General features: G+C 51.2%; 4 protein-coding genes across 4 annotated transcripts; 2 read left to right on the top strand and 2 right to left on the bottom strand.

Annotated features, from left to right (window-relative positions):
• Positions 1 to 982: 982 nt before the first annotated feature.
• J7T55_007694 (uncharacterized protein) lies at positions 983 to 1693 on the top strand (the record flags this gene model as incomplete). The annotated part of the gene is made up of 1 exon (XM_053134588.1): positions 983 to 1693. One exon carries the CDS (start codon positions 983 to 985, stop codon positions 1691 to 1693), a length of 711 nt encoding a protein of 236 aa, XP_052987668.1.
• Positions 1694 to 4812: 3119 nt separating this feature from the next.
• On the bottom strand, positions 4813 to 7128 carry J7T55_007693 (uncharacterized protein; the record flags this gene model as incomplete). Its single annotated transcript, XM_053134587.1, has 1 exon — positions 4813 to 7128. One exon carries the CDS (start codon positions 7126 to 7128, stop codon positions 4813 to 4815), a length of 2316 nt encoding a protein of 771 aa, XP_052987667.1.
• A 3812-nt stretch (positions 7129 to 10940) lies between these two features.
• Positions 10941 to 12595, top strand: J7T55_007692 (hydroxymethylglutarylsynthase; the record flags this gene model as incomplete). Its single annotated transcript, XM_053134586.1, has 5 exons — positions 10941 to 10997; positions 11075 to 11177; positions 11267 to 12207; positions 12268 to 12399; positions 12458 to 12595. 5 exons carry the CDS (start codon positions 10941 to 10943, stop codon positions 12593 to 12595), a joined length of 1371 nt encoding a protein of 456 aa, XP_052987666.1.
• A 523-nt stretch (positions 12596 to 13118) lies between these two features.
• On the bottom strand, positions 13119 to 15822 carry J7T55_007691 (group protein; the record flags this gene model as incomplete). Its single annotated transcript, XM_053134585.1, has 3 exons — positions 13119 to 15147; positions 15224 to 15616; positions 15812 to 15822. 3 exons carry the CDS (start codon positions 15820 to 15822, stop codon positions 13119 to 13121), a joined length of 2433 nt encoding a protein of 810 aa, XP_052987665.1.
• Between the last annotated feature and the right edge of the window lie 1183 nt (positions 15823 to 17005).

Here is a 17005-nt window from a genome sequence, read left to right as displayed (position 1 = left end):
AGCAATCCACTTATCCTATTGAGCAAACCTTGGGGTTCATTCATGTTCTAATTCATTTTTGCTAGACTGTCTTGCACCTGTCTGGCGCTGACTTTCGGGGGTTTGGATTCATGGAGTCTATCCCAGATCCGTAAACATCAGTGACTCATGAAGCACTTCAGATCCGTTAGTGACCTTCTAAAGAACGATGGATGGCCAGAAATGAAATTCCACGATCTTGCACATTGTTCACTACATCTGTCATCATGAAAGATCACTGTCTGAGGTCCCCCTAGCGTAAAAAAAAAAAAAACAAATTTCAAAAGGTCACGACATGTCCATCCACGTGCCGTCCATTTACAAAATTGATCACGGACCCAAAACTCAATGATTGCGAGTTCTCATCAAGGTACTGGGAACAGACAATTCAGACCTGCAAAACAAAAATATTCAACTAGTGCACCCCAATCACTTCCACATCTCAAGCGCTAAGACTTACTGGTCTTCAATGTCCACCAGGGTCCTGGAAACTGATTGTGATTCTCCATCAGTGTACTCACTCCATCGAGGAAGTATATAAAGGCAGCTCTTCCCGCCTTTGAACATCTCCCGAATCCCCTCTGGTCACAGACCTCGGATCTGAAAAACACAAATCTTCACTCTTGAGCCACAACTCTCAAAACACCCACAAAAAACCGGTCTGCAGCCACTACTCTCAAACCTACTCTCTCTACTCTACTCTCTCTCTACTCTACTCTCTCTCTCTACTCTACTCTCTCTCAAAGCTACTCCCCCTCAAAGCTTCTCTCTATCTCTCTCTCTCTCTCTCTCTCTCTCTCTCTCTCTCTCTCTCTCTCTCTCTCAAACCTCTACTACAAAAGTCGGTCTGCAGCCACTACTTTACTACAATCAAAAGTGCTCTCGAGTCATCAATCATCAAAGCACGCCTCCACACACTACTCAGCACATCAGCGACTTCCGCACTCTCACGGCCACCATCAAGATGTGCAGAAACAACAAGTCTACGATGAAGCTGAGTGAGCGCAGCCGTAAGGCCGCTCGTCAGACTACACGTCAAACAACCAACAAAAAACACGCGGCCGTGGAGGCTTGCAAACTCAACCAACCAGCCACAGAAGAAAAAGCCAGCAAGCTTGCAACCGAGGCTTCTGAAGCTGCTTTCGACCCCTCCAACCGGGTCTCCTCCACATCTGGCGCCAGTGTGGCCGACAAAACACCACAAATTCACAGCCACTCTTCCAACAACCAAGATGAGAAGAGGCTGGCAGGCCCGCGCGTCTCCGTCGTCTGCAAAGAAGACAACGGCGGGCACATTACGCAGTTTAGCGTCAGCTACTACCAAACAACCAGCGGCGCTGGGGCAGGGATGACCACCATCTCAATACGTCTGACCCTGGCCGCCAAGGATATTCTCCTCGCACAAAACCAAGAGACGGCAATCAAAATCTTCACGCCCTACAAAGACGCTCTCCACATCAACTGCAACATTTGCTTCATCGACTCCACCACTGAGCAAGTGCTGGCCACACAAGCTTTCAAGGAAGTCTTCAACAAGTCAGGATACCATTGCCAACAACTCGACGCCACCACCAAGTTGCGATGGATGCCGCACCATGCAACCGTCGAGGGCAACAGACTTGCCGAAGCTGCAGCTCGCAAGGCAGCAACATCTCAAGACACTGCCAGCATCTGAGCCGCTGCCATACTTTCAGCATCTGCGTGAATATTAAACCCCAAGCCAAGTCTTCTTGTGTGCCAACTGAGACAACTTCAGTCTCTCCTACAACACTACACTACAAACTCAGGCCGAGACTCGACTCCTCAGCGTCGAGGACTTGCACACACTCAAAATCACAGCGCACTACTCTGTCATCTGACGCCAATGATCGAACAAGCAACATGTGATGGAAGGGAGGAAACATTGGGTGGTACATTTTTTCCCAGTAATGGTTTTTTTTGGAGGAAACAGATGGTAACATGAGCGCAGGATGCATCAGAGGGTAGTGCACATTACTTGATTCATAAAACAAAAATTGAAAATTGTGAACCCAACCATTTTCTTTTGCCAAGTGACATGTTCTAGTCACCAATTAATGATCCGTACTCGGCCTTGACCCTAATTCTAGACCTAAAATGAGTGCATTTGGATAAGAACACCATTCTTGAGGCACACGGTAGAACGTTATGGATTTGCTTGAGGGATGAGGGACTCAAATGCGTGTGAGCCCTTGCTGCCCCCTGTGCGAATCGAGTGTGTGTCACAAACCTCGTCATGGGTCATGCAACCGTGTTGTATGACATGTATTAACTTGCGCTCCATACCAAGCAGCAAATTCTCGCTCAGCCAGTATGTTGCTGGCCTCTAAACCTCGCCTCATGGGTCGTTACGGGCTCCGCATTTCTCACGATCATGAAGTTTTAACTATCTTGGCTCTGATTAGGCCAGAGCCCGGGGCCACGTTCTAATAGCACCATCCCTATCTCTTCACCCCGTGCCTCGGCGCGGGTGGAGCCCTTAGAGCTTGTGAAAACTGGCCTTGGTCTGTGGGCACTGTTGTCACCTCGTCCAAACCACAGGCTTCCGCTGCCATACCCAGACCCCTTTCTTTCTCTCTGCACGCTCTGTACTAGCCGGTTGAGAATTGCAAATTCCACCTTAAGCTTGATACCGTAGACAAGCGGCTTGAAAGATCCCTGAAGATTAAAGAAAGAAGCAAGCTGAATGCCAAGGAGGGCAGCATCCAGGAGAATAACGAGAAGGTTGCTGAGGATGAGATGATATAGCACCATATTTTGCCTGCTCGAGCCAGGTGATGAGAGAATGGAGCTGCTGTGGAGCAATTGTCTCGCCTGCCAGATATATACCGCGTTCATGCTAGTCTCCTGAACGAAGAAGACGGTCATCTCTAGCCGACTCCAAACGGAATAGACTTTCGACAGTGAAGGATGGGATGTTTGCTGAATGAGACTCTGGGCTTAGAAATCTTGGTTCCTAGGCACTACAATACATGAAGATTGATACGGCGAGTACTTACTAGAAGAATACCAATGACGATAGTTGGCACAGTCAGTATGGTTGAAGTCAATATGAGTACAATCATGAGTGATTCTAGCTTCCTGCTACTTTGCACAACAAGATGTAGACGAGAATAAAGCACCCAGCTTTGGGGAACAACCATGATCGCCCATGTGAGGTAGATCAAGGCAATTGCGGCTGTGTGGTCCCTCCAAATGTTGAAATCCGAGAGAAGAATGAAAAGCGGCTGTAGAATCACTCCCCTGTGTAGGATCACGGTCAGTGTTTGATGCCTAGAGACACCTCCGTGTGCCGGTGGCGTGACACATGGCGTGGAGGCGCGAGTTTCTTAAACTCACGATGAACTTGCTGGTTGCTTACCAAGCACAAAGCGTACACGACCAGAAATATAGGCCGCTCCATCTGGCGAAGATGAAGAGAAGTTCCATGTTAACTTCAACGCCAATGTACATGGAAATTCCAGTAAAGGCAGCCATGGCCATGTCTAGTGGGGAGTAAGACATAGCTATGGCGAAAAATGGGATTGTGACCCCGGGCAATTCGCGACACAGCAAGGAAGCTGAAAACTTTGACAACGGGCCTCTATGGTAGCATAAGAACATTTAATGCCAAGGGGAACAGCTCTGTTTATTATCTCTGGCTGTGTATGTCATCTTTCGGGGTTCGCATCCTCATAAATCATGGAGGGTGCAGTGGAGTGTCTTGTAGTTGGTGGGGAGTGCATGAGCTGACTGTGAGCCCGCGTTTTCCTGCGTTAGGTTTTGGGATCTGTGTTACCCATTTCCAATCCATGCAACGATGACCTGCTTTACCATGTCCAATGACTGAATATGGACGAAGAACGTGCTGAATACTGTATTCCTACTGGTTATCATGCGTATGACTTGATGCTTGGAGCTGGAGACATCATTAGGGCCGAAGGGTGTGTTCCGCAAGATCTATGGGTTGCATATTCGGCCAAGTCGCTTTCGTTTTCAAAACCATCCATACCAGCTCAGAAAATTGTAGTTTCCTCATTCCTTCTAAACAGTCTTTCTTACTAGGACATTCGGCTTAAGTGTGAGGTTTCTTATAGGTCTTGTACCGATAAGCCTCGAGTTCTTTTCGTTACAGGATTGAGAAATCAAGTATTTGAAAGAAAGGGTACGGAGTGAGCATACTATTATCTTAAAAATGCACCCTCAGTGAAGGAATTGCTGTGATAGCCGCTGGAGTTGGCCAGCGCAAATCACCATTTTCTGGGAAGTTGACAGAGAGGCGCTGTCACTGCTACATACTTGGCTCGTCCCGCACACCTGCCATCAATTCACACTCCTCTTCTGGGGAATCCCACGATAAGCCGGCACACCTAATCCATCCCGAGCGCTGTAATTAAAGTCTTGGCGAGGTTCGCGACCGTCTGCACCTTCTTTGCCGACGCAGCGCACCACGTCCAACAATCACCTGCCCGCAAATTGCACCTTAGGGATCCCATAGCTCGCACTAGCCTCCTTGATGTGGCACTCTATGGTCTCCAACCCTTCAGTGAACCTTTGGCGGCGAAGCAAGCCAAAACTTTTCTCGGCTCGATGTCTCACAGACGTAGTAGCATTCAGATGAGAGGTAAAATAGGGACTGCTTATCGGCCTCTCCTTTCGTTAGATTGTATCCAATACCTCGTGACTTTTCCGCTGGAGTCTCTCCTTCCCGTGCCTAGCGTCGGAAAACATGCATTTCCACTGACATCAACGGGCTTGGCACGTCTCGGCGCGAGGACAGTAGACCGACCGCTGAGATCATGAAAAGTTCGGCAACAGTTCAAGCCAGGGTGTCACCTGATAGGTGTCCACGGGTGCCCTTCTGAGGCAGGTGAACATCAGGACGAGATTGATCAATCGGGCAGCTGTGTAGAGAACACCACTGCCGATGGTTAGGAAATTCGACGCGCGATTGCTCAAAAACTTCCAGTCGCGGTTCTGTTCAGAGACTTCGCCACAAACTTGAAGAAGAAAGTCGATGTAGGTCGTTTCGCGCAAATCCGGCGTGGATATAGGGGATCCGCGCGTGCTTGTGATGAAAGCCTCGTACTCGCGCCAAAAATCGACCGGTCCGTCTTCTGAATATTTCTTCAGATTTGAAGCTGATTTGAGCCACTCCTGGCACAACGCAGCAGTGGAACTTGGATCCGGAGCTGACAGGGCCTTGTCCCAGTACTCGTGAAAACATTCGTATTGATGAAAAAAAATGCGGTATGCGAAGTACGGAAAATCTTCAGGCTCCGAGTCTCGTTGTTTCTCAATAATTTTCGCCGAGGGCTCATGTAGCCAATCTCTTTCCCCCGGCGTCCGTATAAGCAGCTTCTGGCTTTCATATTTCCACTTCAAAAAGTCGGGCTGTGTCATTAGCTGCCACCACTCCGTAGGTGCCGTAGGTGCCTTCCCCAATGGCTCAAGCTTGCGCAAGAGGATCGATACAAGCTGAGAGTCGGTGTAACTGGTCGCCAGAAAGTTGATGGCGAGACTAATTCCCAATGTCAAAGAAGGTAAGATAGCCGAAGTGACACTTGCAATCCTCCAGCAGAGAAGCTCAGTTTGCGTTGGAAACTCGAAATTCCACGCTAGACAATGCAAGCCACCAAAGCCTAAGGACGAGATGGCCATGAGAAAGAATACTAGGGGGCTATCGCCCTCCATCCATACGTAGTCATTTGGAACCCGCGGTAAGTCGTCTTGAATAAAGAGGGCTTTTTCCGCGGCTTTTGTTGGTGACCAAAGCCGAAGCATGAATGGCTGCGGCGTAGAGGATAAAGACCGATCTTTATCTTCCTCGTAACCCCAGCAAAACGTTGGTAGAATGGTAGCGTGGGAAATATCTTTCGGTTTCCACCAATTAGCCACATAACTAAGAATAGCTATGAAAGCAAATGAAATCGTAGCGATCTCAAGCTGAGCGATCGGGAAGTCCATGATGCTGCGAACAGTCACACTCAGGATGAGCCATGCGATCTGAGCGACAGCTATCCCTTTCAATACCCAATCTGCCTTGCTCTTGTCTTTGACGTCTTGCTCTGTCAAAATGAGGTGATCGAATGGATGTTTGTCGCCGTGAAAAGAATACCGCAGAGTCAGCATGGATGCTGTAAGGCACTGATATCGAGGCTCCTCCCTCGAAGAGTCTACTTGTCGAAAGTTATCTTGTCGAAAGTTATCTTGTCGAAAGTTATCTGGGTACAAGATGCCCCCCATCTGGGCATAGTAAGAGTGTACAACAGTCCACTTCTGGACAGTCCGCCATTGAACGGGTAGTGTCTCTTCTTGCATCTGGGATTGGTCGTCTTGTTCGTGTGCTTCTGTTGAGGCGACGTCTGGGTCGTGCTGGACGCTATTGACTTCCTTCGGTTCGGGAAAATCAGCTCCCGTACTTAAGCGCCGAGAAGAAGACTGAACTTCTGGTTGAACGTCGCTCTGGTTGTCAGACTTGACGTCCGCTTTCTGGTCGCACTGCAAAATCGATCGGGTTGTCTTCTGAGAGTCCCGCTGTGAAGAACGCTGAGTTATCTCAGTGTCGTCGGGCAGATAAGACTGCCTTGCCGCCACAGGGTTGTCAGTTGACTTGGCGCGGAAATGAAGCAGGTCACAAAGTTTTAAAATCCATGGTGGGGGTGATTTTTGTTTGAATGGCTGTCGTGGAGGGTCCAGGCGCAGCAGGCGATATAGCCAATCCGCCCATAGCGGATACTCAAAGTCCCAAGACCACTCGTGGCTCTTGCGCCGAATATTCTCCGGCACGGTCCATTTGCAGTGTTTCTCGCTTTTTCTTACATTCTCATCGAATTCACGTAGTTCCTCAAGCGCAAGCCGTAGATCGCAGACAGCTTTAGCAAAGATGAACTCCGGGAACAAAATGTTGATGGCCATCCATTTCACCTTACGTAGCGTTTTCCACAGGGAAGCCTCCTTCCGACCAGGAACGTTGAGGTGTAACACAGTCCACGTGCAGGCGAAGATTGTGATCACGCAGCTCCAGACGAGTGTGAGCGTTCCCCGGGTTCCCGGGCCAGTGGTCCAGCCAACGACGTCTGCCGTAGTGGCGTTGGCCTTAGTGGAGGCCATAGCTTTGAAGGTAAGGCCAAAATTAGTAATCAATGAAGTAGAAGGCAGCGAAATTTTTGGAGGTGTGCCGAGCAAATTTGTACAGAGATTGTAGAGTCTCGATCTTTGGCCACCCCAGTTAATCCTCCAGATGGGAGTCTGCTCCTTAAAAGCAGCCTCTCTGACCGGCCTGCGGCTGTCCTCGTCCTTCGTCTGCGAGCAGGTCCGGGCTATCTTTCACCATATGCAAGTAATTCAAAAGACGGCGTTCTTGGGAAGAGATCGTCGTTCAGCTCCTGCAAGCCTTTTCCGGGATCATCTCGGCCCTTGCCGTTTTGCAAGATTTCAGCTGGCCAAGAAGCAATATTTATCGGCATGTTGCTACGGGCAAACCAGCGCAGCGGTGAAACTGCTCGTTGCGAGCATGCAGCAATGTAATCACAGCCACAGTCTGGCGGGGCTAAGCTTTTCTCGTAGATAAGAGAAGGAAGAAGCCTCAGAAACTGGGCCTAGATCTATCTGAAAGTGGAGAAATCTGACGAGGCTGCGACTAGCGCTGGCGACCGGATTGGAACTCATAGACCTGCTCAACTCGGTCAATCATTAAACCAATTACCTTTACGCATGTGTTTCACTTCCGTATCCCCCTTCGATTCTTGGCGTGAGGAGGTGTTGTGGGAACATGACAAATTCGTGAAAAGGTAAGTCTTATACAGTCGTGTGGCGCAGTGGCGTGCGTCTGAATATCCCCTTCTGAAGGGGGCGAGTTTCAATCTTACTCAGCCGATCTTTCCAGCCATAACACGGTCGACAAAATTATCGAATATGGGCCACAAGGTACGAAGTCATAAATGGTCACATTTGGACAGGGGACGGACTGGGCAGCCAGGGATCGACAGACTTGTGAACCACCTAGTAACATGCAGGAGGTGTATACTTCCCATTCTCATGGCATGCTTCGCCAGATTACAAGTACTTGATCCCGAGGACACGGAATTATAGCTCCCTCCTCGAACTCCAGCTCGAGCGTCGTAACAAGCTGCATATGCAACCCCGGATAGCCTCTTCCAAGAATGATTTCTTCCCACTTGATTGGGTACCGTGATAGTGAATCATGAATGAATCGCACCAACAGGAACATGCTCAATATGCCTGAAAAGTCAGGCAGAACGTTAGATTCTTTGGAGACTTGTCTCTGTTAATAGTCGTTCACCCTTGCCGGAAGCCTGACACGAGGTGCTTGTAAAGTTTATGGGGCATGGAAGGGAACATGACTGGGATTTGATCCCTATGAATAGAAGCTATTTCGTAGCGACTTCCTTCTTTACGGTTGAAGTCATGCCCTGCACCGCACTGAAAATAGCATTGCTTCTCGGTGAAAACGAGCCTTTTCCTTGATAACACAGTTTCCTGATAAGTCCGACCGGGCGTGTTCCAAATCGAACATTCAATCTCGCTTTTAACATCGGTGGCCCACTGCATCAGATGAGGAGAGTTCACCTGAGAACGTAGCTGCTCAACCTCCCTAGGCCCAGTGATACCAGCAAGACCTTGGCCAGGACACGTGCTACAAGGGGCGATAATCATAAGGGTAGATTGTCAATACATCTTGTCCATGTTCCGCAAAAGAACAGATTTGATGCCGGATAAGTCGGGTTGAGAAACTCGGTATCGATCGATCACTATGAAGCCTTCAAGTGAAAGACCACCCTTGAACTTGGCTCGGCAACCAAGGTCAGAATCGGTGTGAATGTCGTGATAGATCTGAATCCATTCCCGAATCAAGGACAAATCAGTCATTGATGAGAGACGGCAAACAGCTACCACATCCCGAATAGAGCCGCAATACTGTACCCTTTCGCCTTTCCGAAGAGCGCTTATATGCCCGTATCGACTGGGAGCGTTGTAGAGGATTGGGGATTCGTTGTGCCGAGAGGAAAAGCCAAACACCGATCGGACTGTTGACCCCACAACCGCAAGAGTTTCATCTCTCTTCTTCTCAGGTCTGATTGCGAAGAGAGAAAATGCAAAGCTTGCAACTAAACATGCTCATGTCTAACTCAAGTCTGACGATAACTATGGAGTCAGACCTGGAGTAGTAGGAGTCAGAATGCAATCTAAGAGTTTCCGTGAACACCTCCGCATCTGGCAAGAATCAGCCCATGATTCCGTCCCACTGCATATAGAGACCGTCCAACCCAACATTCTTTCTAGCTGCCAAGAAAACTTTTAGAATTCGGATCTCTTCTACGTGTTAAGGACTAGCATCAGAAGATGCGTATGAAGTTGATGCGGAAGTCATCGCGGAAGTGCCAGTAGTTTGAGGTAAATCCGCTGCCAAGGATCAAGAACCTTGATACGATTGGATTTGTCGCCCATAAAACAGATGAGGAAATGAGCCAACAATAATTGGCACTGGTAGCCGGTATTAAAGATAAAAGAATGGGGGCGAAATGGCTCCTTGATCTAAGTGCATGACACGTCACACGCGCGTAAATAGTTGATGAGGGACTACTATTCAAGTCGAGGTCATCGATTTGATTCTTTCTAGCGTTTGTGAGCACCACGTGCGCAATGAAGCTTCGAGTAAGAAGCTACAATCAGAGGGTAATAAGGGATGTCGAAGAGGAGGGCTCAATAAATGCTGCCTCGCATTAGGCCTGTGCGGGCTTGGGGCGGCGTCGGAGAGCCGTTAAACTGGGAAGATGCAACAGCGTATGATCGATGACAAAGCAAATATTGAGACCCATATGATCCAATGACCATGAATATCGACGACTCTGGCTGTTGTGTTCTCGGATTCCAGAAATATAGCAGGCAGGCAAGTTTATCAGGTCGATCCGTTCTCGTCATGAAATGACCAGAAATGTCTCTGCATGGACTATGCAGCGGAAGAGCTTCTTGAAATCGAGTCAGTGCAAGTGGAAAATAAGAAGCTAATATAACAGAAACGGCTCGATGTACGCTGAATCCGTCGGCAGGTTGCTACCAGCAGAGGAAGTATCCGTTGCTATTGGTCTATGTGAGTGGGCATGGCCGTCTTTAATCCCGCTTCACGTAATCCGGCGCAGTGTAAGATCGGCCAGATGTTATACCATCTTGTTTACAGGTACTTACAACAGGCAAAAGATGGGGAATAATGAGCCGGGGATGACGCAGGTACTGCAGTGTATGACCTTGTCTCGGCTGACTACCGAGTATGCAGTCATCAATTCAGCATCCATCACACAACCCTTCACATCAATGTTACCTAACTCCGTGGACACGGTCTGGGAGTCATGTAGCTTGGTCTTAATGTTGATAGCCCCAGGAAACCACAGGGCGGCTCGTTGGTTACGGAGTGATGGCGTAATTGAACAGGCTCAAATGAAGCAGAACACGGGCGCCTTGGCCTCAGAAGCCTCATATCATGGGCAGTTGTTGACAGTGACAACAACATGGGTTCATGTGGGCAAGGGTATGTGCTCAGCCCCAAATGCTGAGCTGAGTTTCAAACAATCGGTTCGGTTGTCTGGTATCCAGAATGTCGCGTCTCAAATGGGTCCGCTATCAGTAAGAGCTCCAAGGTAACTGAAAGGAAATGAAGCTGGCATGCGCCGCATCCTTCGAATACCCAAAACGGAACAGCGTATACTTCAGGAGGAGTCCAAGCGTTATTCTCACAAGTACACACATTTTGCACAGCCTCAGTTGCTCGCGACTATAAAACCCTACTTCACGCAGACTAAATAGGTAGTAGTGTTTTGGCCCGAGCATTCGATCGAGTGGTGTTTCTCGTTGTGGCATTGCAGCTGAAGTCTATCTCCCATAAGACCATATAAACGTCTTTCAAGATGGCATATCCAGAAAATGTCGGCATTAAAGCCATGGAAATCTACATTCCCAATCAGGTTCGTGCTTCCCGTAATACACTTGAGAGCACATCTAGCGGTCTTTTCCATGTCCGTCGGCTAATTGAAATCCATAGTGCTTGGATCAAGCGCTTTTTGAACAATATCAGGGCGTTTCCGCCGGCAAATACACTATCGGCTTGGGTTTGAAGTACATGAATTACTGCGATGATCGAGAAGGTGCGTGACTTGGAGTCCGGATTGAACAAGGATCGGGCCACCACTCTGGGTTACTATAGTCAACCTACGACTGACCAATCTCCATGCAGACGTGTGCTCACTTGCCCTTACGGCCGTCTCCTCCTTGCTCCGCAAATACAACATCGACCCCAAGTCGATTGGGCGCTTGGAGGTTGGCACCGAATCTCTGATCGACAAGGCCAAGTCTGTCAAAAGTGTGCTGACCCAGCTGTTCGAGCCGGCTGGGAACACAAGTTTGGAGGGCATCGACACCGTCAACGCATGCTACGGGGGTACAAGCGCATTGTTCAATGCGGTAAACTGGGTCGAATCTCGCTCATGGGATGGCCGTGATGCTATAGTGGTTGCCTCGGATATCGCGCTGTACCGGGAGGCTTCTTCTAGGCCCACGGGCGGCGCTGGCTGTGTGGCCATGCTCGTGGGCCCCAACTCTTTGCTCTCTCTCGAGCCAGTCCTAAGGGGAACTTTCATGACCCATGCCTATGACTTCTACAAGCCTGATCTTAAGGTCGAGTTCCCTGTGGTCAACGGCCATGAGTCTATCCGAGCCTACCTCTCCGCACTGGATGGGTGCTACAAGCGCCTGCGCGAAAGGGTGGAAAAGACGCAGAGCGATACCAACGGCCACGGGCCTAATGATGCGCAAAAGCACTTGCTGGATGGTTTTGATTACATGGCATTCCATACCCCAAACTGCAAACTCGTCAGCAAATCATACGGACGTCTCATGTACAATGACTTTCTGCACTCGACCGATGAGAAGACCCGGAACGCGGTCCCTGCCGAACTGCAGCAGCTCAGCTACGAGGAGTCTCTGAAGAGCAAGGAGCTGGAAAAACTCTTTGTGGCGCTCTCGAAAGATCGCTTCCAGTCCAGAGTCGAGCCGTGCATCGCCGCTCCCACCCTGTGCGGCAACATGTACACTGCGAGCTTGTACTGCTCACTCATCAGCCTCATCAGTAACATCGACCCGAAAGAAGCTGTGGGGAAGACAATCGGCATGTTTAGTGTAAGTACTCAGACCCAAAAATTTTTCTGGATACTTTGCTCTTGCTCATACCTTAGCCAGTACGGAAGCGGAATAGCCAGCACTCTTTTTGCTCTCAAGGTCACCGGAGACGTCAGCGAAATGGTGCGGAAGATCGATCTCATGGACAGGCTCAATCGACGTCATATCGCCACGCCAGAGGAATATGAGAATGTGAGCCAATTTTTGCTGCAAAATGGAGCGGATCCGATACTAATTGAATGTTGTCTAGGCATGTGCACTCAGGCTGAAGGCCTATGGTTCCAAGAGCTTCCAGCCCGCTGGAGAGATAGCTTCACTAGCCGCTGGGACATACTACCTGGAGAGCATCGACGACGCATACCGAAGAACGTATGCTGTCAAGAACTAAAGAGAAACTTCCATAGCCCTTGATTGGCATGGAACTGCAAGGGCAGAAGTACCCGATGGACTCTAGGGATGCCGTCCCCTGACCGGCCTCTAGGTGTCAGCATGAATATATTCAAGGCTTGCGTCATACACAAGGAAATGAGCACGGTGCAGTAATGAGACATGTGAGTAGTAATTAAATAGACAATAAACCTTAAACATTTTCTCCGGGTATCTTCGCCAACAAAATTCCTCCCTATGATAAAACGAGTGTGATAGAATACACAAGCCGGTGGAAAGGCTTTTGTAGGTATATGTTATCGCAGATAGTTGCTCTGCGCGTCTGATCTTCCTGTAAAAGGCCATAGGGGGCAAATGACCAATGTAAAGCGAGGTCTCTCTCGCGTCAAACCATATCAAGAGCAGATTGCTCACCAACAGAACTAACTGTTGACAACGGTGTTGCCGTCCTCTAAGGCGAACGGCTGAACCAAGTCAATGCCCGTAATCAACCATCTCGCTCAGTCGGCCACTTATTTCGTGACTCAAAAAGCCGCCTTGCTCTTCCTACCATCCCGAAGCATAACACTATACTCACTCCTCTTGCGGATCAGGAACGCTAGCCCGAGCATGAAATCAGTCGTGTATTTGCCTGCAGGCAGATGCATGAGAGGATTGAGCATGCGTGCCGCCAGCCGCTCGGCGGTCATCTCATTGGCGTCGGCGGCGTCGGCGACGTCGCCCCACAGGTTGAGCAGCAGCTTGAACAGGCTGCGCGCGGCGCCCCGGACTCCCAGAAGTGCTTCATCCCAGAAGTCGATGCAGTGGTCTAGCCGCATGCCCATGCTGCCCGGCAGGGTCGCCTGCTTGGACAGCACAATCCAGCGCTTGGCGACCGTCTCGCTGATCAGGGGCTTGGGCAGCTGCTGCAGGAACAGCACGATGAGCTCCGCTGCGTCGTACACGTCGTAGGCGTCCCAGTCGACATTGCCCTCGCCGTAGTAGGGCGCCGTGCTGAAGCTCTCTTTGAGGCTGGCAACGCGCACCATGGCCTCGCCGCTCGCCATCTCGCCGCCGAAGATGTGCGGCGCGTAGATGCCGTTGTTCTCCTTAATGAAGCTCACGCACGACAGGATGCAGCGCGGGAAGTCGCGCCTTGACGACCCCTTGGAACCGTCATGGTGCGTCTTGACGGTGGCCGCGGCCATCTGCATGCTTTTCTTAAGTGAGACGCCGAAGATGTCGTCGGGCTCAGGCTCCTCTGGGGGAGTCTCCGCGGTGATCCGAGGTGACCAGACGCTGACCCTCCTGAACATGGACGAGATTCTTGATGAGTTGCTGCGTATGCTTGCGCCTGTGGAGGACACGGCCGTCGAGGGGCGGAGGGCCTTGGTGCCACTGTTTGAGGTGGCAGTGGTGACAGTCGTATCGACCGATGGGTTCGGGCGGTGACCCCGTGCTGTTGGTGGTGATGGTGGTGACGGAGGCAAGTGTGAAGCGGCGTCAGCTCTCGCAGCTGGTATGGCGAGGGCGTTGCCCGGCCCTGCGAGGGCATTCAGTATGTGAGCCTTGGTGCCACTGGCGGTGTTGTTGGTCGTAGCAGGCCGGGTGGGCAGACCAGGAACACTGAATGAGCTTCGCCGACCAAAGAGCCTTCGACTAGGCCGGCTGTTGTTTGATCTCTCATCTCTGATCGGTGGGGGATCATGTGCTTTGGCTCCGCCCGTGATGGTCGTGGTGACCGTGCCGGCGGATGAGTACATGCTGAAACTACTTTCGCTCCTTGGTGGTTGGATTCCTCTCAGACTGCCCACCGTTGACAGGGCGTCGCCATCAGACCGAGGAAGGCTGCGGAGCGAACTCATCCGCCGGGGGACGACGGGGTTTCCTTCAGAGTCGAGGACCCCATAGTCGCTCACACTGCGAACCGACGAGGGTCTGGAGAGTCCTGGCAGGTGGCCACCCCAGGGCGACAGGGTCGAAACATGGATAGAATTGGAACGTGCAACGGCTTTGGGGGGTGGGGTGGGAGCGCGCGCGGAGGGTTCAGGGAGGTCACCGAGTTCGTCGATCTCGTCGATGAATTCGTCTATTTCGACGATGGGCAAGTTTGGTAGCGACTTATCGTGCCGCAAGCGCCTGTCAGGGGGCGAATCAGGCTCGTCCTTGGAGTGGCGTCGATACGGGCTGGGTGGCCCATCGTTCATGTCGATGGCACTGTCTGGTGCGTCACCCACCGACGAGGGCCCACTGTGCGTATGACGATCTTCGCGATCTGCTCCCCGTGCCTGTCGTGGAGCCTGGCGTGCCTCCAATCTCTCGGCCTCGAGCCTGTAACCCAGGTTTGTTGCATGCAGTTGCATCGCGTCCAGATACTTCTCGATGTCGGATACGGCATAGATAGAACCAAACTCAGCCTGCAGCCTTGCCCGGAGGCCACCCATGCTGCCCATGACACGTGTGAGGTCGTTCTTGATGTCATCGTTAATCGACATCTGGTGCTCAAGTGTCTCGCGATACTGGGTTGCTTCACTGTCGATGGAAAGCCGTTCGTTTTCCCGCTTGGTTTTCGTCCTGCACACATAAAGAAACACTTGTCAGCCCTTCTGGTCGGTCCTCTGCATTTTGTCATCACATAGATGGTACGCACAATCCAACGAGATCGGTCACCACGGCCAGAGTGGATTTGTATCCCTCTAGTGTGAGCCTCAGCTTCTCCATATCTCCTCGTATGGCCATCCATCTGTATTTCTTGTCTCTTGCCGAGAGCCCCAGGCCGTTGCAAACGTGCATGTACCCTTCGATCTGGTGCACTATACTTGTGCAATGTTCGAGCAGAGGCGGGGTCCGCTTCGCCAATGGCTCGGGGAAGCTCGAGGCGTCATCTTTCAGGATGTCGAGGACTCCATCCAGGGAATGAAGCTCGGCGAGGACGGCGTCGAGCTCTGCTCGTGCCTCTCGGACTTCCCGAATGAAGCTTCGTAGAGTCGGTGATGTTTTCGAAATTGCATTGTTGGTCGCAAAGCATGCCGTCGAGATGGATCTGTACAAAGGGAGTTGCGTGTTAGTGCCGCGCCAGCGGTTTGACCAAGCTATACGAGTTGTGCTGGTGCTGGTGCTGCGAAACACAACTGAGCTGCACGAAGAGGCGCTGGCAGTGGCCGCCAAGGGGCTCTTCCTCCATCATACATGGAACTAGAACAAGCCGGGAAATTGCGCCTAAGGGGACAAGACTTACATGTAATCCATGGTGCCCGCAACGGCAGCAGTTCGCGCCTCTGCCTCTGTACAATATACAATATACAATATTATGGATATTCAATGCCGGCCCAGTTAAGGGAGGACAGGAGAAAACAGAAAGTGAGATTAGACGAGTGGACTATTGATCGTGAAGTGGGTGGGACGGGACTTTTTCAGGTCCTGACCGCCCCCCCTTACGGTATATCAGGATTGTTCTTTTTACTCGCGTTAGCTGACAACGGTATGCAGGACCGTCGCAATCTACCCAGACTATCCACTGCAACGCAACCACACGTTCTTCCACAGTGCAGCAGCCCCCAGAAGACGCCATTGAGCAGCTCACATCCTTGCACGCTGGCACACTGGCGAATCCGCGACCGTTGACACCACAGGTTGACCTTCTCCCGTGGCTGTTGTGGCGGTAGCGATCGAGGCCGCTGCACACCGAGTCTCCTGTGAATTGATTGGCACCGACAGACATTTTCCCCGACACTTGGGCCTTCCAAGCTTCCTCCAAGGTTTCTGCGTGACGTCTGCCGGGTCCAGGGAGCCAGGGTCCACGGCCACGACGGCGGCCATCACAGGCAGATCCTCTCGCTACTCTATCCACATGGGATCCGTGTCTGACGCTGCACAGACTTCAGACTTGCACTGACTTGGTCCATCACCACACAGACCGACCCGGGACGCCATATGGCAGGCACTATACGCCTGGCAGAAAGGGGCATTGATCGACACTTCAGCAACGTCGTCTCCGCACTTCACCTGAACTTGAAGCTCGACCCTGACCTCGTCACCTCGTCACCTTCCTTTGATCTTCAAAGTCCACGGTGACGGTGTAGGCATGCAAGGATGGGCTACTCTCCCTCTTGCTGTACATAGACTCTTTGCTCAATGCAGCCTGGACCGTTGCCCCTGGCTAGGGCAGAAAGAGGAGACGAGCCGAGGGCTCCACTGATCAGATGTCTGGTCGAAACTCGTCCCTTTGCCAGCTTTCTGCCCTGCCGTCTCTCGCCTGCAGGCTCTTGTGCACCACGAGATCTTGCGGGGAAATTCTACTTTCGGACCCCGATGGCACGCTGGCCTACTGTTGTGCTTCCTAATTAGGCTGGTGGGATCGCCTGGGCGGGGGCGTGGGACTGCCCAGCCTATCCTGCCATTGGGCACGACCACACAATTAATTCGTGTCTTA

Source organism: Diaporthe amygdali (genome assembly GCF_026229845.1).
Source record: "Diaporthe amygdali strain CAA958 chromosome Unknown NODE_46_length_305281_cov_63_574154, whole genome shotgun sequence".
Lineage (NCBI taxonomy): Eukaryota > Fungi > Ascomycota > Sordariomycetes > Diaporthales > Diaporthaceae > Diaporthe > Diaporthe amygdali.
Note: the sequence above shows the minus strand (reverse complement) of the source record. Positions and strands in the feature narration are given on the sequence as shown.